At 39.2% G+C, this 27,811-nt stretch overlaps 1 protein-coding gene across 5 annotated transcripts; it reads left to right on the top strand.

Moving 5' to 3' along the window:
* The first annotated feature begins 3,098 nt into the window (after nucleotides 1–3,098).
* On the top strand, nucleotides 3,099–9,275 carry LOC148028046 (uncharacterized). Of its 5 annotated transcripts, none has more exons than XM_087689740.1 (10): nucleotides 3,109–4,265; nucleotides 4,370–4,539; nucleotides 4,785–4,879; nucleotides 4,988–5,622; nucleotides 5,791–6,678; nucleotides 6,820–6,980; nucleotides 7,059–7,135; nucleotides 7,221–7,368; nucleotides 7,481–7,630; nucleotides 7,740–9,275. In XM_087689740.1, exons 1-10 carry the CDS (start codon nucleotides 3,941–3,943, stop codon nucleotides 8,232–8,234), a joined length of 3,144 nt encoding a protein of 1,047 aa, XP_087545866.1. In that variant the 5' UTR covers nucleotides 3,109–3,940; the 3' UTR covers nucleotides 8,235–9,275. The 5 variants fall into 5 exon arrangements, with proteins under 5 accessions (XP_087545867.1, XP_087545864.1, XP_087545865.1 ...); XM_087689742.1 differs by having other exon boundaries at nucleotides 3,110–4,205; XM_087689741.1 differs by lacking the exon at nucleotides 7,740–9,275 and having other exon boundaries at nucleotides 3,099–4,265; nucleotides 7,221–7,388; nucleotides 7,481–7,616.
* Nucleotides 9,276–27,811: the final 18,536 nt, after the last annotated feature.

Raw genomic sequence — 27,811 nt, 5'->3', positions numbered from 1 at the left:
ATTCATAATGCCCTCATAGATTGAGCTCTTACTTTAGACTTGATGTTTTAAAACACAATAGAAGGATACAACTAGTTTAGGATGAAGGACTAATTGTTACCATATTGCTATTATTCTTCTCCTACAACCTCCACTTATAGGCTTGAATGTCTCGCTATTCTTTAGAATTCTCTACCTTTGATGCAACCCAAGCATTGCTTTCTTCCATTTGGCTACATGTAATTGGGTTTTGAGACTTCTTATTTTTCCATGGCTCTCCTCTAATTGTTTCCTCATTTTATCTCTTTCTTGGTGTAACCATTAGTTCTTTAGTTTCAAAATGTTTGAATGGCCTACTAAATTAGATGTATAAGCTAGAAGCCCTTGATGATCACCTCCAACAAACCTTAGCAACAATGAGGAACATGAAGAGAATGGAGGGGTACTTCTTGTTGTAGGATCCATACGATACAACTTGCCATCAATCCATAGATTGGTATTCTTTCTACCCTTTGATCTCATTGCTTCCATTGCACTCGGTATGTTAACAAATACCTTGTTGCTTTTATGAATACATTCATACTCATCTTCCAAATCAATATGAAGGTGGTATAAACATTGTTTATGGTTATCCAAGCTTACAATCAAGTTGCTAAGAAGTTATCCATACTTGCAATATGGATGTGCTTGCAATATGGATATTTAGAGAGTCATTGAAGGGTAATTTATAAGCAATGGTGAGACATAGAAGGTGACTGCATGCGATGCCTTTGAAGTTCATCATTGATGAATGATAGACAATGAAATTACCAATATACAAAAGGACAAGCATTCCCTTGGATATCTTCATGAATATGATCAAACAAAGGTGAAGTGATGCTTGGCTTCTAGCTTCTTTGGCACCCCTATAGCAAAGACAAAGAGAAGAGAATGAGAGAGAGAGAGAGAGAGAGAGAGAGAGAGAGAGAGAGAGAGAGAGAGAGAGAGAGAGAGAGAGAGAGAGAGAGAGAGAGAGAGAGAGAGAGAGAGAGAGAGAGAGAGAGAGAGAGAGAGAGAGAGAGAGAGAGAGAGAGAGAGATTGAAGTAAGGTATGGGATATCTTATGAATATGATCAAACAAAGGTAAAGTGATGCTTGGCTTCTAGCTTCTTTGGCACCCCTACTAGCAAAGACAAAGAAAAGAGAATCGGAGAGAGAGAGAGAGAGAGAGAGAGAGAGAGAGAGAGAGAGAGAGAGAGAGAGAGAGAGAGAGAGAGAGAGAGAGAGAGAGAGAGATTTATTGATTGATTGAAGGTGTGGGATATCTTCATGAATATGATCAAACAAAGGTGAAGTGATGCTTGGCTTCTAGCTTCTTTGGCACCCCTACTAGCAAAGACAAAGAGAAGATAATCGGAGAGAGAGAGAGAGAGAGAGAGAGAGAGAGATTGATTGATTGATTGAAGGTGTGGGATATCTTCATGAATATGATCAAACAAAGGTGAAGTGATGCTTGGCTTCTAGCTTCTTTGGCACCCCTACTAGCAAAGACAAAAAGAAGAGAATTGGAGAGAGAGAAAGAGAACTATCACTTTTGTCCCATTATCAAGTGGCAACTTCCTCCAAAGCCTCTTCTTAATGTTTGGTAGTAGTGCATGCAGCAACAACCACTCATTATGATTATGAGTTTTTTGAAAGGTACAATACACAAAACTAATAACTTGTCATTTGTAGGTAAAGAATATTGTCATGAAACATTTTAAATTATTCTTACATCTTGAAGTCATCCTTGACTTTTTAGTGTACCATGTTTTGACATGTGTGTTTATCTCGATCAACAAATATTCAGAAGGTGACAATTTTGATTAGAGGTTTTGATGAGTTGATATTTTGGGCAAAACCTAACATACTTTAAGGCCATAACTATTCAACTAAGTTAACAATAGTGTTTTAAGATTTTGATCATGCAAGGGTAAGCTAATTGATATAGCGAGCTTGCATTTGGGAAGGGCTTATGTGTTAGTTTAGACTAGAAATTACTTGATCAAAGTGAACAATACAACTAGCTCACCAAATAGAGTGCAATGTTCACACACACACACACACACACACACACACACACACACACACACACACACTCACTCACTCACTCACTCACTCACTCACTCACTCACTCACTCACTCACACACACACACTCTCTCTCTCTCTCTCTCTCTCTCTCTCTCTCTCTCTCTTTGGGTTCACTTATATATGCAAACCCTTACTATCACATGCATTTAGTGCGTAATTCAAAAACCCCTTATCTATAAACTTATAATAAATAAAGCACACACCCTTTTCCTATTCAACTTGTGAATTTTCCAATTCAATGATACCCTTATGCATGTAAAGAAAGGTCTAAAATAGGAATTTTAAATCTCCATATGATACACTTATATGTGAGTGACCCCCCAAGTGCCCCCTCTCTCTCTCTCTCTCTCTCTCTCTCTCCACTTGTAGAGTGAGAAAACCATCTAAAAGAAGTTTAGTGTAGGTTATCCATGGCAAAAACAAACTCTCTCATTGAAGTCTAGAACTACCTCGCATGATAGATTAGAGTTAGATAGTGATGAAACTTTATGAAAAGGTTTGTAACCTCATACACAGTTCCCAAATATTGACATAATTGATTATGCTGAATTTTAATAAAGTGATATTGGTCGGTTTGTAGATTTTCCCAATTAGATGTGGCAAACACTTTCATGCTAGCAAGATCTTTGACTTGGTTTAAGAAAAGCAGCCATGTTATCTACTAAGATACTTAGCATCCTAATGTTAATTGTACCTTCCTTGCTCAAACGCTTAAAAGTTTATGTCCATTATCACTTTTTGTGTATTTGAAATATTAATAATGATCGAAAGAGATACATATAATTAAGCTAAGCTAGAAACGTTGAGTCAGTTGCGTATGCACTCTCTCCTCCAAAGTCACTACAAATTCAGTAAAAAGGAAGTGGAATGAGGGCGGAGCATGCACGAGTCAGACGCATGGATATGAAATTAAGAGGGCTTCCACATGAGGTGGAGGAGGGACTACAAAGACTAGCAATCGATAACATCCACAGACAGGTTGCGGGAGACCATGGAGCCCACGTAAGTAGCAGAGATGGGATGGGACGGTGGAGATTGTAATGATGTCATTGCGCTCGTCAAGAGAAGGTGCGGGTCATCGATTCCCGAAGGAGGAAAGCTGGCGTCGAGTTTTCTCAGTTCGGACAGTGAAACCCAGAGTTGGGAAATGCAAGGGACGGTGTCTCCCCTCCCGCCGCTTCCCCCCCTTGTGGAGAGGGCGGCCGGCAGGACGCTTGCATGCGCGACAGGTGGCAAGCAGAACGTGGCATCATAATGGTAATCCAAGGAATAATTTGTACAAGTACTGAATACGGCTCAGCCTAACGACGCGCAACAGATCCATTGAGGTCAGCAGCTCACACACACACACACACACACAGTACCCCCCTCTCTCCTTCCCCTCACCCCCCAAAAACCCAATACACAGAAGGGTGTCTGCGTGACGTTGACGATAATGCCGGCCTCGCCAATGCGAAAGGTATCTGATCCCCTGCACCATAGTGCAATTCCAAGGCCTTTTCGAGGCCCCTTGGCCGGCTTGTCAATATACCATCTCCTAGCTCCATATCATTGTCCTTTTGCCATCATTCTCTCATCAGAGCTAGCAATTTCGCATCATCTCATAGCTCTCGTATTCGGGCGTTCTTGGTCACCATCATCATCATCAGCACCAGCACCACATAATCAGCAGTCAGCATTGTCTGCACACATAACAATCGGCCGCTTGATCACAACACTCCGGTTATTTGGAGGTCTACCATGGTGCCAACGATCGTAGATGCAGGTGTCTGACTGGCATTGAATTGGATCCATATTATAACTTTCTGGAACTGAATTCGACCAATTATAAGTCATCATTCTTAGCGCACCATGATTTCATTCTTCGGCAAGAAGGCTGCTAAACCTCCCAAGAAGCCCAAATTGCTGGAATGGAGAGCGCAAACCGGCAATGCTGCAACCCCGCCGCGTCAACTACAGGGCACAGCCTCCTCCTCGGAAGTTATCTTGGTGGCTATTGACGCCGGCATCAAGCCCATCAGCAAGCATGCAGTCGAGTGGGCTCTCATCAACGTTGCTCAAGAGGGAGACTGTCTCACTCTCCTTGCTATCATCAATCCAGCCCTTACCAGTTCAGGTACTAGTGATAATACATGGAGACAAATGGACTTACAGAGGAACAATTCTCTCTGTATAGGTATCCTCTTGTGCACTTAAGGATCTAGATAAGGGGCGATTCTGTTCGAATCAATATGAGGGTGAATGGTGTTAACTTCTAACTAGTCACATGACGATGATCAGGTTGGAAATTCTGGGTCAGTATTGGACGGCATTGCACCAATACATCATCCAAGCGATCAAGCAGCAAGAACGTCGGTGCTTCAGGGGGCTCGGAAGTTGATGAAAGCCTAATCAGCCGAAATTGCAATGATATGCTGCAGCAATTTCAAAGACGCTGCGAGGCAAAGAAGGTAATCATATATTTAATCAGAGTCTTGCAGAGTAGGTAAGATTTCGCCAAAACATTGTGCACGCATTCTACTTTACGTGTACTCAAATAGGCCTGGTGCACCAGATATAAGGCTCACACTCACTTCTCTAGGAGAGCTAAACTCTAATTTGTCGATAATAGATAATATAACCGGAGCATGACATTTTCACAGATTCTGCAAGCACATTTGTTGATATAAACGGGTTTCAATGCGTATGTATGTAGGTCAAAGTAAGGGTGCACGTTTTGGCAGCCACCATGAAGGGCACGGTGGCAGCTCAAGCAGCCAAACTGCATGCATCTTGGGTGGTTCTTGACAGGTACAGTTGGTATAATGGGAAATAGTCTTTTGATTATGTGTCAAACAAGTCTACCAACGAGGATTAATTAAGTCTCCATGGAGTATACTGTGTGATCATCATTAACAGGCATTTGAAGAAAGAAGAGAAGTATTGCTTAGAGCAGCTGCAATGCAGCCTAGCAGTGGTGGGCAGCGGTGGCGCCAGCCAGGCAACCAAAATTCTCCGTCTCAATCTAAAGACACGACCAGAAGGCACTGGCTTACGCGGAGGAACAGTTGATGATGATGATGATCATAAGCAGCCGCCACCGGAAGCCGAGGAGGATTCTTCCTCTGTTTTGTTGGATGGGTTAAGTTTTTCCAACATCCCAATGGGGTTTCCGACATCCTCTGCAGCAAGCTCTGATCACAATCTCAAATCTAGCACTAGCACTGATCGTGATCAGTCAGCTAGTCCCAGCAGCAGCAGCACTTTCACATCCGATTACACCTCCACCTCGCCTACCTCGTCCTTGGTGGCTGGTAATGGCACTGTCTCGGATCATCAGCCTGCAGCCACACAAGCTCCTATAACTTCTGCAGCTACCATTAAGAAAAAGTTTGAATTCAGTGGCCTTGCCGCATTATCCCAGCAAACCTCGCCTGCTACCACTGGCAGATCTAGCCCGGAAGGTGACCTCATCAAGGGTCCATCGAAGATAGGCAGGTTTCACAAGGAGGAGCAAATGCAAGGACGATCTCAGAGGAGCACGAATGGATCAGGTGAGTTGATGTGAGCACCTCGATCTTTTTCCAGCCTATCAATGCCGTCCTTGATAAGATAATCATGTGGAATCAAATGATGATTAGTGAATACAATTCAAGTGAACTTGCACATCTGGAATTGATCAACTCTATTGATACTGACTGATCACAATGTTCAATTAGCAGGAATCTCATCTCCTGCCACCTCCTACATCAATCCAACAGCTACCCTCTCTGCTCCGGTCTCCAGATGTAGCTCAGACAGCAGGTCATCATTTGACCCCTTTGACCAGAATTACGACAACTTGGACGAATCAGCAGTAGCCTTGAAGGCCAGCGTATTGAGTTTGAGCCAATCAGAGTGGAACACCCATGCTAATCCAAATTTAATTGCAGGGTCAGTTCATTATCCCAGCAGTGAGTCAAATTCGAATTCTCCAAGGATGCTCAGCCATCTGCTAAACTCCCCAATGAGTAAAAGTGAAGAACTCCAGAGCACACAGAAGAAACCTCCAGATCGCAATCCATGGAAGGGAGGTGGGCGTTTTCACAAGAAAAACAGTTCAAACATGCAAGACTTAGGGATGGGTGACATGAACGGCCAAAATCAAGTGCCTCAGGATGATGCCGCTAAAGGGGATTTTGAGTCGATCATAGATGAATCTGATTCACGCATAAGGAAGGCACTATCAGGAGGTGTGTCATCATCCGGAGCTCCACCCCTATGCTCCATCTGTCAGCATCAAGCACCTGCATTTGGGAAGCCGGCCATTCGATTCAGCTATGCTGAGCTCCAGAAGGCCACCAACAACTTCTCCAAGGACAATTTCTTGGCTGAGGGTGGGTTTGGATCGGTGTACAAGGGCATGCTGTCGGGTGGCCAGAAAGTGGCTGTGAAGCAGCACCGCAAGGCCAGCGCCCAAGGTGACAAAGAGTTTTGCTCGGAAGTTGAGGTCTTGGCCTGTGCCCAACATCGCAATGTCGTCTTGCTCATGGGATACTGCATCGAGCGTGGCCGCCGCATGCTGGTCTATGAGTATGTCTGCAACGGCTCCCTTGACAAGCATCTCTTCAGTAAGTTGTGGCCATAAAAGAGCATTCATCAGTTGGCGTACCTGAATTGTACTGATTCATATCAGAAATGGGATTAACTGCTGATGTAGTTTTGCTTAACCTGCACGTAGAAATAATGGTTTCTACAATCTGTTAATGCAGATCGAGAGAACCCGCCCATGGAGTGGAGATGGCGGCAGAAAGTAGCGGTAGGTGCTGCACGAGGGTTGCGCTTCTTGCATGAGGATTGCAGAGTCGGGTGCATCGTCCATCGAGATTTGCGACCCAACAACATTCTGCTAACCCATGATTTTGAGCCTCTGGTAATTAGCAGCCTATCAACATGGCTAGGCAGATTTGCTGGTCAGATCAAGTCATTGATGGTGTTTACATGGTCTCAGGTCGGGGACTTCGGGCTTGCACGATGTCAAGCAGATGGAGAGCACGAAGAAGAGACACGAGTGCTAGGGACCTTCGGGTAAAACTAAAAGCTACATGTATGGTGATCAATCTAGCACCTGTGTACAAAACAGTAACTTCGTGAATTCGGCTTCTTCTTACAGCTATTTGGCTCCAGAGTATGCCCAGACAGGGCAACTTACTGAAAAAGCCGATGTGTACTCCTTTGGTGTGATTCTGTTAGAGCTGATCACTGCGCGCAAAGCCATCGACTACACGCGCCCAAAGGGCCAGCAATGCTTGACAGAATGGGTACATAATTAGTAATCCATGTCAGTTAGTATGAAACTGATTGTCCATCTCAATTTGTAAAAATCCACAAAATGATTCAGCTTAAGGCTAAGGTTAAGTACTGATGACGCAGGCAAGACCATTGATGGATGACCATGCAGCCTATGAGCTGATCGATTCACGGCTCGAGAACAGGTACGCAGAGTATGAAGCTTATTGTATGCTACATGCAGCTGCACTATGTATTAGGCGAGATCCGCATTCCAGACCACGAATGTCTCAAGTAAGTACAACACGATGGTAGTATTGATAACTGCTGTTGAGTTGCAATCATGGATATCAGACGAGAATCGAGATCACTGAATAAGTGGATGCTGGAATGACATGATCAGGTGTTAAAGATTTTAGAGGGGGACCTGATGGGAGGCTCGCCACCACCGACACTAGCGGGCGGCTATAGTTCACTAGCCATGTCGACAGGCGGGAGCAGCAAGTCGCCAGCCGAGCTGTCTGCAACGGACTCGGTGTCGAGGGTGACGGGAGGGAGTAGCAGCCAACGGCACGCACTAGTGCAATTGCCAGGCTTGAATGTGAGCCGCCCACTACTGCTGAGCTCCCGGCCAAGTAGCACTGCAAGCAGCCCTAGGGGCGCGACCTCTGTGGCTAGCCGATCTCCTCGCACTTCACCTCGCGCCCAGCAATTCCTTGCCTCCCTACAAAACCGACATGTAACCCACTACTCCACCTACCACAGCCGCCATAGCAGTAGGGCTACTCTCTCCCCTGACGAAGACTCTATGTCAGCTACTGCCCCCGGGAATGTTTCTCGCCGTTCCAACCCTTCAGATTCAGCTTTGCGACATAACAATGACACTAACTATCTTTGACACAGACCCCACTACATATGAAGCTTTGCCTATGCTCCAGGAAGAGAAGGCATAGACTAGATTGTATGAGCTATTGTAATCTTCCGAATGAACAGAACTGTGGCAATAATGTAACCCCAATTTTCACAAGCTATCCAAATAAGTCATCACCTAAACATTGCTTGCAAATAACTCGCTCAAAAGTTCAGATAAACATGTCAAGCTATTGAGAGATTCTTTCTACGAAAACATCTTCCTGGTTTCTCTGTATCAACAGGGAGCTTGGCCTTAAGCCATAGTAAGAGCTACAGCTTTGAAAAGCTGGTTTAAACAAATTCATGAGGCTGACCATAGATCCAAGCATGGCTGCTCTGCATCGAATCCATATATTCTTCCACATGAGGCTGACCATAGATCCAAGCATGGCTGCTCTGCATCCATACATTCTTCCACATAAGCAGCCCGAAAGGTCTGATATTCGCACACGTAACTTCGTCTGCACCACTTGGAGCCCTGTGACAGTGCTGTGCATCTTGACAACATCATGCAATTAAGGCGTGATCACTTCAGGAGGCGCAGTGCAATGAGGTTTGTTCTTTCCACTTACATCTCGGACAAAGCCCAAAGAAAAAGTGGTTGACATCAGAATCCACCAATGGCTTTCCTTGTTACGGTTTAATCTTCAGTTTGACACTCCCATCCTTGCTCATCCTATGTAATTGCAGCGGCAGCTTAGTAAACTAATACATGCACAGTCCTTCTCCCTTTTACCAATATCCAACGTAAAGGGCTGGCAGACAAATTTGCAATAGCACTACAGCTTAGTTATCCCCCCCATGAGAAGGAGGTGATGTTTTCCTGCACAACACGGAAGACTTTTAGTGAAAGAGGCAGCAAAGACTCTACAATGGCATCATTTTACCTTGAGTCTGAGATGAAGCAACCATGCATCAGATGTCCAGTGGGGCGCAGAGTTATCCTCCTCCAACGAGACGTGGACTAGATATCTGCCTATCAAATCAGTGCATGTGCAGCATTGTCCTTTGTCCTTTGCCACGCTTATAGATGTTGATCTCCCTAGAAGAGATGCTTTGCTTTGATACCTGGGATTCTTGCACCTTATGTGGCACGATACGCCACCATGTTGGTTTCTCCAAGTTGTTGCAAACAGGTAACACAGAGATTATCATGGATGTCACACAAGGAACTTTAGACACAAGACTAGATAGTAAAAATACAAACATCTAGTAAATGAACTAATTTTCCTAGTTAGTAAGTAGGAATTTTCATCTTCAAACTAGGTTTTTAATTTTACTACATAGAAATGAAGTGATAACTAGTAAAATGACTCTTAGCTCGTAAATGTATGAAAATTTTCTAGTTACCATGTAGGAAATTTTGGATTTAAACTAGGTTTTAATTTTACTAGATAAATGTATATAAAGCTAAAAAAGTAAAATAAATGTCTATATAGCAAAGCAAACAAATAAATTTTTAGTTATAGTAAATAATAATGTTTATATAACCAAGCTAAGAAGTTGTTGCAAGCATGTTATGCTAGTGTATTGTACCTCAACCTATGATGCAGTTGTCAAGCATAGGAGAGTTATTAGTGTAGCTTATGTTCTCAATTTCCTCTTGCCTGTTTTTCATCTAGAACATACTATTTCATGTAGAGGCAATGATGGAATAATTTTTCGTTGTAGCCATTGTTTGCACCAAACATAGTTTCGCAATGCAAAGGGGAGGGTGTATAGAATTGTAGAGTGATGTAATACGTATGGAGATTTTATAACAATATCATAAGAAACATGCAAAATTACTAAAACACAAACTTGTCAATTCAATTCTTGCATATCCATCTATTAATATTCTCATGCTTAAGGTTCTCATGCATGGTTTATGTTTGATATCTTGATAATCATGCATTTGCATGTACTTTCATTTATAAAAATTGTACATGCACATGGTATGTATTGCAAGAGAGAGATATTTTATATGATTTGAAAAATGTAAAACTTAGGTGAGAATCTTGATCACTGCAAGGCATAAACTTTTAAATACAAGACACACACATGCACATCATCTCAGTCCTTCATTTCTTTGCATGTGGATGATTAAATATGCATGTGCATGCATGTTCTCCTTCTTTTATGAAACTTGAATATTTTTATTCTTGTGTAAAACTTAAGATAACCTCATAAGTGAGCCTATTCAATGCTATCAAATGTAATAGATTTACTAAATTAACTCCCTCAATCACTCACACACACACACTCTCTCTCTCTCTCTCTCTCTCAACACATAATCAAAATACATTAGAAATGAAATGTTCACACATTTTTTTAATCAATGTCAATTGTTGTCAACTAGACTTCAATAATTGTCATAGTACTCATGTTTAAGTAGAGAAAAATATCAATAAAGGAGGATTTTCTTATGCAAATCAAGTCTTGTCTTGAATTTATCCATGCTATCATACAATTTGAAGCCATTCTTGATCCATCTGGCTTTGCGATGCTTATCTTAGAACTTCTCATACCACAATTTTAGTAGATTAAATGTTATGACTTTCCTTTATGAACCATCAAAGTGTGAAGACAAAAGCAAAGGAAAACTCACTAATTTATGTAATGGACTGCCCTTTAAAAATGTGTATTTTTGTTAAGGCAAATAGAAAAAGAAAACTTACTAATTTATGTCATGGTATATCATTTAAAAATTTGTGTGTGTGTGTGTGTGTTAACTAAAAACTTCTAAAGGAATGAGGCTGCACATGCAACATTGCCCTTTTTTTTGTCTATTTTGAGTTCCTATAAAAGGTTCATGTCTTGCATATTTCTTCAACTACTATATCATTTAGAGAAATGGCACAAAACTATCACAATGGCACTTAGATTGACCAACAATTTTAGCTTTACAAGATAGGAGGTTCGAATAACATCCTTGCAAGGTCTATCACAAGAGGTTGAAAACATTTTGGATTACTTAATATTCTAACAATAAAGATGAACCTTCTAATTTAGGAAAATATCATAAGATGAGATAAGAACTCATTTATTTATACCTAGAGGTAGTAGAGCTCACAAGATGAGATGAGAACCCATTTAGCTCGACCAAGCTCCAAAATTGTTTAAGCACTAGGAGATCACACAACTATCATGGACATGTGGTACATCATTTGTATTAGTAAGTACACTATTAGTAACTTTAAACAATTTCTCTTTGCCAAAATTGATCATGCATACAAACAATGTCTCTTAGTAATTATGCCTATTGTTGTAGACTTTTTAGTAGGAAGCAAGTTGTTTGAGGAAGAAGGCATGATCCTATCAAGCAAGGATCACCTCAACATTTATTAATACATGCATTGTTAATATAATGTTAAATCATAGCAATGATGTGGATGTGAAAAGGAGCCTTGAGATGACAATTGTATGACCTAAGAGATGGGAGCCAACAATTCTTGCACCTACCTTATATCGAGCCATGGAGATAGGACCCAATAACTATTGCAACTACCTTATATCAAGCCATGTCGGATAGTGTAAGAGCCACTTGAGTTTGATGACTAGGAAATGGGAGTAGAACTATCTTATTCAATGTCATATTTCTCATATGACATGTACATCAACAATGTCTCTATATAGCAATCTTTGATATTGGTCCTTTGTTGGATTTCTTTCTCATCTCTTTGCACCATGCAAATATTAAAAATGTAATGATCCATAGTGCAAGGAGTTTGGGTCTCATCTTATAATATTACATTGTTGCTAACTCACTTAACTATTGCCAATTTAGTTTGGAAGGTCATAGTGAGTAGGTGTTCCTTCGTGTGAGTTAGGAAGTAGGTTAGTTAATTTATTGGAGGGGGGCCAAATGTCATTTATGTGCAGCTACTCTTAGTTAAAGTGGAAGAGTGTAATTACCTCTTATAGTTTTGAGGGAAGTGACAATCATATGGGTGCTTGATGGTATGGCCAATTGCATTGTGATCTTGATTGTCATGCGACCCCTTGGTGCATGTGGAAGGGTAATTAGGTTTCAGATAGCCTAGGTGTTCTCCTTGAGCATAGGCCAAGTGGGTGGCATGCTAGCACACTGGATCTTATACCTCATGCTTCATAGTCAACAAATATTTATAAGCTCCATGCAAATGGAGCTTGGAATGTCTAAAATATGAGAAACATGTGCTGATACCAAGTATAAAAGAGCATATAGGGAATATAGGTATCCTTTGTATGGCAAGAACAAATGGTCTCTATCTCTTGACATGCATTCTACCAATAGATTCTCCTCTATGTTCTGTTCAAGTTCCAATTTTACAAGGAGAAGGCGGATTTTAGGTACTATATCTTAATCTTCAGTAAGGGGTACTAAACCTCTTTTGAAACCATCCCATTTTAACTGATCAAGTCATTATATCAATTTGACTCGATTTGATTTAACGTTTTATTCTTCTTGAATATTGCAAAGCATGTCCAAAATATATCTTGATGGATTCTTTGAGGTTTGCAAATTCAAAATCTTGAGATGAATTTGCAAAATTTCCAATTTAAATGTATCCATCTACAGGTGTGCATCCCAATCACAAGACTCTCTTTCTCCCATGGCCTTATAGGTGTAATGAAAGCAAGAAGAATAGATGGTGCACTGTTGATGATTACAAGATAGGCTGTATGTGCAACCCAAGTATCTATTAGTTCTCACCAAGCAAACCTACATTTTATGATGTGCAATATAGAAATGTTAGAAAATGCTATTGATGTGTAGTATAGAAGCATGAACTCAAAGGTCAATGGGCATTGGTAGGGGCGAGTAGTACTTTAATTAGTCAAGTCTAAAGTCATCTAATTGAGGTTCATCTTTGGAAAAATCGTATTGGGGGCATACTATGCAGAGGTAGCAATAGATTCTACTGGTAGATATGTTATAATGTTTGTTATTGCATGATAATTTTAGGCTTAAAAGAAATGCAATGAGAATAGAGGAATAAAGAAAAATTCTCCCTATATTACTAATTTGGATTCAGTGAATTTGCATATGTTACAAGGCATAAAACTGGTCTCATATTAGTGAATAGAAGATTTGCAAAAACATAAAGGTGAAGTTGCCAAATATTAGTTCAAGGGAAATGGTATCTTATGGGGCTGGTGCTTCGACCAATTAATTTTATAAATTGATGAGCAAGCTTATTTTCCTAGGATTGAATGAGTTAGCAAAGTTGCTAAGGGAGCCAGACTTCCAAGTAGCAGAATTGGAGCAAGGGATTGGGTACTTAGGATGCCCATTGGGCATAGGTAATAAGACACATGTGAAAGGTCATTAAACCTTGGGCAATGTAAGAGAAAAAAAAGAAAGATGCAAATAAAACTAGTTGTTTTCTTAAATGGGAGCTCAACGTTCCTCCATGATTCAAGAAATGTCCATTCTCGCGTGCACGATTAGGTCCCAACTTCTCATATTCACACAATCTCATTGTCCATTCTCCCTCACACAACTAGGTCCATCTTCTCAAATGCACACAATCTCATCCTTGTTCGCCGATTGCCTCGGATGCATGACTGTGTTGTAGTCATCAACTGCTTAGTATAAGTATTGTTATCAAGCATTGAAGGACACTTTTCAAGGCAATACTCCGATTATCAACAAGTAATCAATCATTCATATCAAATCATTTGTTTTCAGAGTAGGTGTAGCAGACAACCTCCCTACTGTTTTCAGAGTAGATGTAGTTCAGAAGTAATAATGGTTTATGTAGTTCAAAAGTAATAATGGTTATTGTCCTATAGTTCAACATGAGGTTGAAATTGAAACTAAAACTGAAACAAACTATGGTTATTGTCCTATAGTTCAAAAGTAATAATCAACATAAGGTTGAAACTAAAAATAATGGTTACTGTCTTATAGTGAACCCGTCATGTAGACAAGTGATAAGCGTCATGAATGTGAGACTGAATGAAAATCAACATAATTGTTACTATTATTTTTAGAGATATCTAAGCCGTGCTTATGCCATCACTCGTAATGGAAATCAGGTACTACTACACTTTAGTGAGAGGGGCCTTTGCACAAATCAGGATTATACCTGAAAAAATTTAGGATTATACCCTCGTAGTTGATTTCAATCATAACCTACATCAAAGTGTTGTTTTTCAAATTCTGTTTGGACATTGTTCACCTGTCATGTAGACAAGTAATAATCAATATCAATGTGAGAGTAAATGAAATAAATAAAGATAAACTCAAGGGGAGTCGTACCCCAAACACAATTTGCATCTACCGAGGAGTCTACCTGCAAAATTTAAAAAGAATATTTGTATAGAGAGAGACATGATTGCCTCTAAGGCAATCATGCCTTAGAGGCAATCATGCCGCTCTCTCACTCACTCACTCTCTCTCTCCCTCCCTCCCTCCCTCGTGCATATTTGTGTTTTATTTTTTGAAAATATTTATTTTATAATAATATACCAACAACGAGTCATTGGGGTATTTGTTGAGATTTTAAGGTGCCAATGCCAGCAACATATGCAAATTGATTTGAAGCATTGGGTAGATACGAATATTAAAGGATATATAAGATCCAATTAGACACTAGATGTTGAAAACGGGTCTATTAGAGATGTAGACTCTATTAGATATGTAAATAAATCCACGAGTCTTGGTAGCTAATATTATCACTGATGAGACAAAACATTTTTAATTTAAAGAATCTTGAGTGTTACCAAGATCCCTTTAAGTCTTCCAATTTTGATGAGACATCGAAAATCTCTACAAGACTTGCGTTTGGAATGATGATGATCGACAAAGTCTACTCATTGTACTCATAGAGATAATTGATGCGGTGCACGCACCAAAAATCACCAAGAGTTGAGTCATCGAAGGTGGGGGGGGGGGAGATTTTATAACAAATTGGTGATGCTATGAATATGATCATGTAACTTAACTTTTTCTAGAATTCTTCAATAACGAAATAGAGAAATAAATATTGATAAACTCAAAAAAATTAAAAAGTTCTCATTCTACCGTTGAAACACTAACCTTAATATATTTTCCCTCTAACGTTTTGGAACTCCCGCCTTCTCTTCTTTTCCCCTTTTTTCATTCAGCAACATAGCAGGCCGTACTCTATGAGCTGAGTGGAGGCGCACAGATTTCATGATAGAGAAAGAAAAGACGGTCACAGAATATTGCAGCATTGGTCACCATCACTAAGCTCCAGTCCAGGTACAATTATATTTTTGCAATGTTTTATAAGCTTCTTTCATGCATCAATACGTTTTTGCTATGGCTTATCAGGCCTGTTAAGTCTCAGTAATTACTTCTGCTACGAGGGTCTCCTGCACTAGTACTTCTTTCTTGTGTTTGTACAGACACTGGCTTACAGACACTTTTTGGGATGTCATAGTAATAGTAGCCCTCTGAGTAGTTTCTCCCCTTCAGGCTTGCGAAGTACATTGTCTTGCGACAGAGCACTGTTGCCAGTTACATCTACACGAATCTTAAGACCTTCCATGTGGTAGATCTGCTTTGTGCCTGAAAATTTGTTTTTCGATAAGTCCAGAAGCTGAATTTTGTCAGGCTTCGGTATCCAAGAAGGTAAAGATCCAGTGAGTCTATTATAACCTAAACTGAGCACTCTGAGATTCTCAAATTGAGCCCAGGAATCTGGTAAAGTTCCCTGAAACTGATTCCCATAGCTGAACATTCAAAGATTAACTGAATGTTCAGCTATGGGAACATAGCCAGCTCTTCCCATAGCTAAACATTCAGAGATTAACTTTTGGAGAACATAGCCAGCTCTTCCCATAGCTTAATATACACTTTTCAAGGCGTATATCCAGAACTACCATGCTAGTGTCTTCTGTTAAATAGCTAAAAAGAAAGGCCTGCTAAATAGTTACACATAAAGTCCCAGATGGCGCAGATTTGCATGAATTCTGTTACAAACTCGAACGAGCATCTTCTGAAGTAGGAGAATCGCCTGTCAAGCATCTAGACCGGAATTCCACATCATGCTGTAGAGACCATTTTGGACTACACATTCTTATCTGAGCTCAGTAATTATTGTTCATGAAGCCTAATAAGACATGGATCTTTAGGGCTAACTAGAGGATGGACAATTGTACAGATCACCAGGTTGGCCATTGATTGTGATGGCATCTGAGATATTGTAAGCCCCACCCTGGGCTAAAGCCTGAGTGATAACATCCTCCACATTAGCATTCCACCATTCACCTGTCAATATTAAATAAGCAAAAACCGAGGGAACCATTAATTACACATAGAACACTCTATAGATGAACCAGAAAGCAATTGTGACCGTATGCAAGATTAGTTGTAGCTTTGAACTTTTGGAGAACATAGCCAGCTCTTCCCATAGCTGAACATTCAGAGATTAACTGAATGTTCAGCTATGGGAACATAGCCAGCTCTTCCCATAGCTGAACATTCAGAGATTAACTTTTGGAGAACATAGCCAGCTCTTCCCATAGCTGAACATTCAGAGATTAACTGAATGGTTTAGAGCTATTAAGAAGGGTTGTGAAGGGATTTGCACTCTTAATATGTGGCCAACTCTAAGCCTGATTCTTATTTGAAAAACTAGCTACAGTGACAGTAATAGTGACATGTGGGTAAAGAATGGCCAGTAGAGGTGATTAAAATTTTCTCAAGGCTACACTTGAGTCTTGTCCCTTCTTGTTTCATGTGTTTACTGTCAAGGTCAGGAAACATGTCACCTACAGCATGTACTGTCAAGGTTGTATCAACAGATTTCATTCATATAGCAGCTACATTTCTTAGGCAACCGAGCAGCCAGCACAGTCTCAGCATTATCTACAAAACACACAGCTATGCCTGGTCCAAACCACCTTGTTACAACTTGTATCAGCTTTAAACACCCACAAACAGCTAGAAACTATCCACTAGCAACACCTTGCTTATTTTTCCTTTCTCACTTGCCATACTTCACCCAGGCTCCAAGTTTTAGTATCTAAGGTGACATAACCTCAACCTAAGTCTTATGCATTGCTAAACACCAATCACAGTTCTCACAAACAACATGAAAAGAGAGATGATACAACTAGAGTTGATTCAGTTTTACAACTAGCTGCTGCATGTTGCTTCTTGAGAGCCCTTGCTTCAATCTCATCTTTGGAGAAGAGAGTGTTGTCCTAGTCTCGTATTATCTGGAATATACATTCAAGGGGGGTTATCATGCACCAACTGTAGCATCCTGGATCACTACTAAGAGATGTAATGATCATACTACGTGAAAGTTAAAGCTCTATATACACTTACACTTCTCATAGAGCTGCTGTGGGATCAGATGCTGTGTCCAACAATCTGAGACGCTGAAAGTTACTAATAGTGTTTGTTTTATTTGACCACAAGTGTAGCCCACAAGTGTAGCTGGTAGAACATGACTGTCTGCAATAAGCTCTTCACCATTTGTTTGAGCATTTGTGAGGATCATGCCTGCTCCTCCGGCTTGCTTCACCATGATCCCCTTTGCAGCACGAGGATCAAGGCCTCTATCACAGACTACAATCTTACCCTTGACAAGGTCTGGCATTACTGAATCCATCCTGCACAAATTGGCCTCTCCATTGCTGTTTGGTTGGCCTGCATTGCCTGCATAAATTAAGGGCACTTACATCATTTTTGCACACAAAAGAACCTTCATCAATTGGTATAAATGCAGAAGCTTGTTATACCATCCCAGAAGAGATGCACAAGCTATGCTTTGCATCCATTCAGACATACTCAAGAAAGTTGAAGTTTCAGCAGGATGTGTACCTGTTCATTGGCTAGATCATGGCCTTGATACAATGAAAATCCTGTGTAGGTAGCTCCAGTACCAAGCTTTACAGTGGCTGGAAAATCACGATCAAGTGTGCTTGCACCTACAGTAAGCAGCCATGGGGAAATGTTTGTGACTGACTCTGGGTTTGGGCCTCCATTTCTAGCTGAGCCAACTACAAGGACCCAATGCTTGCCATTATAGAGGGAAGGAGAGAAGTTAGCTCCAGCCTCACATTCACCCTTCCATTTGATGGGAACAGGTCCAAGGGCCTCATCCCCAAAGCTTTTCCTTTCAGGCCAAATTCTCGAAACCATGATTCCAATTATCACATCATCACCATAGCCAGAGACCGGCCAAAGCCCATAAGAAGTGTTAAGGCCCATGAATAGTGGCATCCTGGTAGTATGCAATTGGGTGGTAAAATCTTCAAAGACTGCGATCGAGTACACATGCTGAACTCAAGATTGCACTGCAGAAGCTCCACAAACTCAGATGGACTGTAGAGCAATTGCAACGGTGACTGTGCCCCTGGCATAGCCACGTAGCCCTCAATGTAGTCATTGCTCCCAATTGAAACATAGAACAGAGACCTGGAGATGAGGTGTTGTGCTTGCTGGATTCCCAACTTTGAGGTCAGCACTAGCTTGACAGAGCTGAAGAAAGAGACATGTTCATGCAAAGGTATGTGTTGTCCAGCACTTGCTTGACGGAGCTGAAGAAAGGGACATGTTCATGCAAAGGTATGTGTTGTCCAGCACTTTCTTGACGGAGCTGAAGAAAGAGACATGTTCATGCAAAGGTATGTGATGTCCCTGCATTCAACACAGGTGGACACGTGCGTGCATGCATGCGTACTCAAGAATAGAGCATTAGATTACATCTCTAGCATCAGAAAAAGATCTTCTTTGGCTTCAAGGACAGTGTTATGAGACATGTGAAAGGGTTAAAGAAAGAGACTTGCCAGATAAAATCCAAGGATTGGAAAGGAGTTTGAGGACTCACAAAAGTGCTACCCGTGGAGTTGAGTATGCCTGAGGAAGATGAAGCAAAAGGTAACTCCCTTCAGGACATTGTCGCCTGCTGATAGGTAAGGAAGGGGGAATGGCAGTCCAGCCAAAGAAACTATATCAGTAGACCAGGTGTGGGTTGGCGCATCGCCCTTGCTAGTGCAGGTGTCCCTTCATTAATACTGATGCTTGGAGAGCTACTCCTTGTTGAGACCCCGATCAGCTTGATAGAGAGAGGTAGACTACAGCAAGGCAAGGCTGTCCTTCAGAAGGTGTGAGGCACGAAGAATGTGGAGGAGGAGTTCGAGGAAATGGTGAAGTCGAGTGATGTAGCGCCTTATAACAAACTCCTTCTGCATCGTCGAAACAGGCCACAGTTGATCATATTTGTGATGGTCTCACTGTTCCAGCAATTTACAGGCATCAATGTTGTACTCATGTTCTAATTGCCATGGTCTGGGACTAGGTAGTACTACAACTGTCCTTAATCAAACACACTCCCACTCGAGATTGCTGCCTTTAACTCGATCTCCATGATCACACCAGCAACTCTTTCTGAATCACAAATGAAGGAATTACCTCTGGAAATCTTTCCAATATCGCCTTTTCCCAGGTCTAGCATAGCGAGGCTATTGATGGTTGTGGCCTAAAGCTCCAGTGAAGAACTGCATTGATCAGACACGGATGACATGCTGCCCAGAGAGCCAATTGATCTCTGTCACATGCTTGCATTCTGTTGAAGCGTCTCACCTTTCACGTTTTCGTTGTAAATGGTGCCTTCTAGGACAACAAATGGTGCATCAGACAACAACGCCCTCATTACTTTGTCTTCTGCACAAAAAGCAGCTTGCACTGTACTGCGGATATTGCTTACGGATATTGCACCTGCCACTGCGGATATTGCACCTGCCTCTGCACCTGCCACTGCGGATATTGCTTACGGCCTCACCTGCTACCCCTGTCCTTCCTGCACGACATGCAAGGAGAGAAATCCCAGTTCTAGCAGCAGTACTACTACACTGACTACTACTACACTGATTTTTTAGAGTCTCGAAGGCATTAGAGCTAAGGTATTTGAATGTTTGTATTGGAGTACATATTAGAGTGGAATAGAGGTTTTATAGCAATATTAGAGGGAGGCATAAGAGTGTTGATACTAGATGTCACTTCTTGTCATAATAAGATCATCTACATAGGTTGCAATTATGACATTGCTAACATTTATCTTATTTTCATACATTAACTGATTAGCCTTGTTAACTTCAAATCCAATACAGGAACTTTTTCATTATATTTGTCCATGCATAAGGTTCTTGTTTTAGCCAATATCAAGCCTTCCTTAGCTTGCGCACATAATTTGGAAAGTCTAATGCACATAGCCCTCTAATTGTTCTATGTACACCTCCTTATATTGATCATTATTCAAGGATACACTCAATGCTCCAATTTGCTAGCTTCCAATCTTTTCATATAGCCACACAATCACTTATTTTAAAATTACCATTTTTGCAACAAGGCCAAAGGTCTAATGATAGTCTATAGATTTGAGCATACCTATTTGCAAAGGGTGTGTTTCGAGTGTGTTTCATGATATAATAAATATCCTTTCATACCAAAGGGTATGACTCGGATGGTTCTATCAAATTTGGAAAAGGTTCTTATTCCCTGTTTGCAAATAATAAGCTACCTATACGCTTAAGCATCCCCCTTATTTGTGTACATCAACTTTTCTTTTCCCTCATTTTTCCTCGACTTTCCAATCCCTTATTTTGGCCTCATACCCACTTATGTGCTCATCAACTAATGCCAATGTTTACAAAATTCGACCCCATCACTTTAAGGAAGTGTTTAGGAAAGATTGCTTTTTTTAAAATGTTTTTAATTGTTTAAACTAGTATAAACTATGATATTAACTGCACAACTAAAATATGTTATTAACGTAAACTATGTTATGGGCCGTTTTTTTGCAGTTTTGGAGTTTTAATTGTGGAGCTCATAATTTCATCAACCTTGGACTGAAGATTGAAGATACTCAAGTAAGGGATGTCTTCTTCTTCAAGCACATTAAGAAAATGCACATGTAACTATAAGTGTGCACATAGTACTGAAGGTTGGCAATTAGTGAATTGTAGTACTTATTTTAGACACGCTAAAAATGACATGATTGGGATTACGCATTCTTCTCTAGAAAGATTACATCCTACTGAACCAAGGGACTCAAATGTGCAAGGAGATCATCTTGAGAACCGAAGGCACGAAGAATCATCTCTAATGCATGGTGAAACTAACATAGGTGAATTAAATAGACGACGTAGGTGGTGTGATTGCCTTGCATATTGTAATGGTGGGAGGAGTGTTGGTCCACAAACTTTTATTAGGCACCAGGAGTTGAAGGCCAAATATGATGCACTAAGTATGCAAATTGGTCTTACTCCTTCTAATGAAAGGCAACATGAACAAGGCAATGATCAAACTATCAATACTTCTATAAGTCCCTCCTTTAGTCATGACAACAACTCAATTAACCATGTTGAGTCTCCTCAAATAGATCCTTCTATAGACAATCACATATCTATTACTAGGCCATCATTATATCAACAAACTATACAAAAAATAACTGAGCTTCAAGCTCTTTGGGATGAGAACCAAATATCAATTAGTGCACAAGAGAAGATGCTCCAATTATTGTTTGGAGACATGGGAAATCCAAGGGCTAGGGCTCAGAGAGTTGAAGAGTGCAAGCCAAGTTTAAGTAAGCTATTAGTGCAACTACCTGATACATGGGATGGAAACCTTGATGGAGTGAGAGTCCCGACATCTTGGGAGCATCTTGAATCTATGTATCATGGTCTTGGCATGGTCCAACCTGAGCGCTATAGGTTTTGCATGGGAAGTAAAAACAATGATCATGAAATTGAACTTCTTACACCTAGTAAAGAATATTCTTATGCCAAAGATGTAGTCTTGTGTTCTTGCAAACAAAATATGTGAAAAAGAATACTAAAGCGTGATTGTGTTGAATGTTGTGAAAAGTGTAAAAAATGCAATAAACCAAGGAGAGAAATGTTGGCTATTGATTATTTACCTCTAAAGAAACAATTAGAGCTTTTACTGCGATCCAAGACACTTTTTCATGATTTCCTAAGCATGTGGCATCATAAAACAAGATGGTTAGGGAAAGACATCCATATGCAACCAGAATTCATAAACGAGTTTTGGGATGGAACAAAGTGTCGTGAGTATCAAGATTTTTGGAATCCTGATGCTGAGTATGAGATGGTTGTTGCGTGCAACAACCCTACATGTGGGAAAGTATATACAACTTTTCCAAGGTCTTGTTTCTCAATAGTCCTAGAACAAGGTTTTGACCAAGAGATGCAAGAGTATAATTTTGTCTGTAAAAAATGTCAACATCTCAACAAATGTAAAAGGAAAATGTGTAGAGGTGATCCTCAGAACTTGGCACTTCTTTTACATTGGGATGGCTTCCAAGCCTATCGTACCACTCAAAAGGACTGTGGTCTGGTTGAAATTAAGGTCCTTAATGGTGGGAAGGGTTCCATATTAGGCATTATTCCTGTTTTATTCATAGCTTTTAGTTGCTCTAAATTTATTCGTAATACTCCTGATGTATTTCAAACTTTTTTAAGACCACTTATTAGTGAGCTACAAGACCTTTACATAAATGGTATGCAAGTGTCATACAACTACCCTGTAGAAAAGATTTTTGAAAATCCAATGGGACAATCAAACTTTTGTGTTGTTAGATTAATGCTAATGATGGTTACAAGGGATCATCCTGCGCAATGCAAAATAGGATCCTTCAAAGATGGTGGGCAATTCTTTTGTCGTAGAGACAAAGCCCAAGCTACTCTTGATACTAGTAATCCCTCATTCCAAGGACGTTACCTTTACGATGGTAGTCGATATCAAGAAAGATATCCTCCAACCCAACAGTCCATAGGTGAAATGATTGATGCCTTATCAAGTTCAAAGAGGGCATCCACACACGCTGAAAAGGATGGAAAACTAAAGCTTGCAGGATTAGCTGGAGAGTCTATTCTATGGAAACTATATGATTTGTATGGTTTTAACTTGTCAATAGACTTGGTATATGATGTGATGCATGTGTTATCTCTAAATGTATTTCAAAAATACATACGAGTACTCATGAGAGCCATGTCCAATGAAAAGAAAAAGATGATAGATTTTTGTTGTGACAATGCTTATAAGCTCTCTCCACCCTCTATTCGTCATGGACGATGGCCTCGTAATCCAAGTAAGTACAATGAAAGCTTTAAGGCCGAAGAGAACCAAAAGTTCATCCAATGGTGCTTACCATATATTTTAGGTATAGTTGATGAGATACCAAAGTCAATTTTGACCTAGGTTTGTTGCTCATAGATATTGCACATGCCTTCTATACTTATAGTTGATGTATTGGTTGGTCAAAAGAATGTTTAGGTGTTGTATCTACTTTGTTTTCTGCTTGGAGAGTTCGAAAGGAAGAAGCCTTTGGTGCTACTTCTTCTCCCTTAAAACACGTTGCGGGAAATGGAGAACTACTAGATGACATATTGAGACATGGATCGCATGATGTGTATTGGTGTTGTGACTTTGAGCGAATGGTAGCATTATATATAGCAGTAAAGACTAATAATCGCTTTAACGAAATATCTTATGTAAATTATTATAAGAGGACATTCTTCACTTCAATATTTAAGTTATTAGAAATGGAAGTAGATGGGCTTTTGCCACATGAAAGAATGCTTATCCAAGTACATGCCTGTCTTGTTTTACATGATGGTTATGCTTTCACTGATTACCAGACACCGTGTTGTTATTCATTTCATGAGAATGGTATTGTGGAGGTTTCTTCAATTGAGAAGGCAAAGGAGATGTGGAAACTTTTTGAAAGAGATGATTCCCAATATCCTTGTAACATAATGATGCGTGAAAAAGGCATTTTAATCACAAAAAAGAGAAGAGAACGTAGGCCCCTTTCATCAGAAGAACAAAAATATATTGCGCAATTTCTTGGTCTTCAAGAGAATACACTAGTAGGACATCTAGCTACCACATATAGAAGAATTCTTTATAATGGAGAAATATACAAGATCGCAGATGACGTCGTGGTAAAAACTGACACTTTTTGTAGTATGTTAGAAAGTATAGGTCATTGGAAAGCAAGACTCACTAATTTTTTTTCCATTCAATGGGATGGAGAGTATTACACCTTTTTTAGTGGAGAATATTACAAGCAATGCATAACTGTAAAAGAAAATGAAGAATGATCACTTATAGATCCAATCATGGGAATGAGTGTACTACAAACTCAACGACTTCCATTTACATGGGATTGCATAAGACCATTGAGTTCTTTATTGCATAAGTTTGTTCCTTTACCTTTACATAATAGACTTGTTGCATATGAGGTAAAAGATCTAATTCAAAGAACAATATTATTACAAGTAGGGGCAGTTGGTTGTATACCTCCTTGGTTGGAAAAATATGATATTGTGTTGGCAAGAAAACATGATGATATGGATGGGGAGTACATTCATGCAATGATAATAGAGGTAAATTATGAAGAAAAAATGTGCAAATTGTCATGGTTGAAGTGTGATCATAATAGAAGTACATGGAGAATTGATATTGATGAAGATATTTGGAGGGATTGGAACTTGTGTTGCATGGTAATGTCAAACTTTGAAGTTACAAAGAGAAGGAGAGTAACATTATCAATTGGAGAGTCTATAGATGTTCCAATAGTGTGGAGATCACGTGATGTAACTTGACTGCTTTAGAGAGAGAGTGTGTATGTGTGTTGCATTCTTGGAGATCCAAATGGGTGCTAGTAGCATTGGTCATAATGGCCATCATTATCTGATCGCCATCCCATTGTGTGTATCATAATGCTTTATCTATGGGTGTTTGTATATTAGGACAGTATCTCATGGATATAGCTTATGTTGTGTCTCATGTATAGGTAGTTAGACCTTTGTGTGTATGTGTGTATGTGTGCATGTGTGATTATTAAAAAATGAGAAAATTTCTTGCTTGAAGAAGATTAATGTATGGATATAATCTCTTGTTTGAGGAATACTAGCATATAAAGTTGTAAATTTGATTTTAGCTTGTATCTTGTTTGATTTTAGCTTGTCTCATGGTTTGTATAGTTGTATACTGTATCCTTTTTATATGATTGATTGATTCTTTATTTGTTGAATATTAACATAGTTTCTTGATTTAATTTTAGCTTGTCTCATGGCCTCCCCAAGTCAATAAACTCTAGATTCAATGATGCAAACTATCATCACTCTGCAAAAAACAATTGAGGAACTAAAATCAAAGAATGATAGTTTTGAACAAACAATGAGCATGAGCAAACCAGTTTCAATACCAAGTAAAAGAGTCCAGTTGCCACCTCAAAAGCAAATCAAGAGTATACAAATAGGGAATGTATCTCTGATGAAGACTCCTACATATGACCAGATTTTCAAACCACCTAAAAGGATTAGTCGAGAAGACCAAGATGAGTTTGGAAAACCATTTTTACTAAAATACTATCGAGATACGCAAAATGTTAGGTATTGTGCTAATCACAAAAAAGTGTATAATTGGGTCAAGAGCAATGAGATTGGCAATGATTTACGGTTTCATAATAATAAAGATGACAAACGTAGAATTTTAGAGATCATAGATCAAAACTATGATCAAATTTTACCCCTTGAGTTTCCTGGTGCTACTTATCTTTGGAAAAAGGAGGATGTATATCTGTACTATCTTTCTGTTGCTCAAAATCTCAGAAAGAAACTCAAGAGGAAAAGATCATCTTTGGTGGATATATCTTTGGTAAGCATACTTATTTATCAAATTTTCTCACCATAGATTATATACATAAGAAATTGGTACTGATTGGCACAACTATGTTTTTTTAATAGAAGAATCATAGCTTCGAGCAAGTAGATATGCAACAAAAACCGGCAAGATTTGCAATTTTCATCTCAAGTTTTATTTTTTCTATTATATAATTTTTATTATCTTTATCTTTATTATAATCATTTCACTTTAAGTTTCTTAGATATATTTACCTTTCATTATATTTTCTATAAAATTTTAGGATACAAGTGAGGAGGTGTATTATCCACAACTTATGGTGGAAGAACAATGTATCTTTTTTGAGAATAGTGCAACACATGTATGTACATCGTTCACCCATTTAAATATTTTAATATTTGGAGTTTTTAGTTTTTGATATTGACTTCAATTTTCTTGCTTGTACTAGTTGGAATCTCACAATGGTGGTCCGCCTCTTGTTTCAATTTTTGCTTTCGAAAAATGTCAAAAAAATAATGAAATGGTTAGTATATCTTGGTTTGTAGTCTTTTTTCATTTGATTGTCTCTAACACTTAACCTATGTTTCAGGACTATTTAAAATCAAATCATAGTTTTATGGAGCTACTACAAGGAATTCCATCTGTATGAGGAACATATACATATATTCTTAATTTTTGTATACTTTTAAATTAAAAGATATTCCATTTTAAGTTTTACTTTTCTTGTATTATAGGGTTCATGTAGTAGTGAACACTCTCTTCCACAAGATATGATCCAAGATCCTGAGGAGGTTGAAGTAGCACGGAAAAGTCTTCATGTACAAAAGGTATGCTTAGCCATCTCTTGATATTTTATTTTAATATATGCATTTAATAAATTATATCTAATTACAAACTTATTGTGATAAGATGAGCGAGAAAATGCAGCAAAGCAAGCAACAACAAAAGGAGAGTAAGGGCAAAAATAAGAAATTATCTAAGGTACTTCTTTGCATTTCTTTTTACTAAATGTGGCATAATTTTATTTTGTTAACTTTATTTTCTTGTCTATACTATAGACTCTCGATCATGTTGAGCCATCAAAAAGTGTGGATCCTTCTAATGTGGAATTGCCATCAAGAACTTCATCGGTAACTCAATGTTATTAAATATTAAGACAATAGAGTAACTAATTAAATTATGATGTAGTAGCACACTAATCTATGTTGTATTTCTAAAATGCAAGTTGTTAATGCATTTGAAGAGGAAGACGAAGAAACCATTCTCCTCAAATATTTAGACATCCAATCCATTGATGAGCTATATGCATCGTTAAAATCTACATATGGTGTTATTAAGAGAGATCCTACTTTTTAGGAGGATGCAATGAGCAAACATTGCCAGCCATGAGAAAAGCTCTCGTGGATTGGTTACTCTATAGAGAGAAAATTCATGTCACAAAAAATCACAATAAACCTTTGAGTATTGATGATATATGTATCTTGAATTGACCTCTTTATTAGTGAAGATAACGTCTTTTAATTCTTTCTATTATTTTGATTTATATTTTTTACCATAATAGTAATTCTTAAAACTATCTACATGATTGCAACTAGTTTTCTTATATATAAGAAATACTATATGATTAGTTCTAACTAGTCTGTTTATATAGTAAAATTTCACTACATAGATAACTAGAGAATTTTGAAATTCCTATACAGAAATATTTTACTATATCACTAACTTGTAAAGTATTCCACCTTTACTATATGAGACTTTTTCTAGATACTTTGATAAGTATCTAGAAAATTTCTCTTTTTTTTCTATATGGATAGGTGTCTAAAGTTCCTTGTGTCATACACAGGGCTTCTGTTGTACTTCATGACATCCCTAGACAATTTTTAGTCATTTACTATTTGAATGATTCATTGCATGCATGGCACATTGATCTCATTAATGGTTAG

Source organism: Lygodium microphyllum, chromosome 12 (genome assembly GCF_053477565.2).
Source record: "Lygodium microphyllum isolate KBCC chromosome 12, Lygodium_microphyllum_v1.1.10, whole genome shotgun sequence".
Classification (NCBI taxonomy): Eukaryota; Viridiplantae; Streptophyta; class Polypodiopsida; order Schizaeales; family Lygodiaceae; genus Lygodium; species Lygodium microphyllum.
This window is presented reverse-complemented; position numbering and strand designations above follow the sequence as displayed.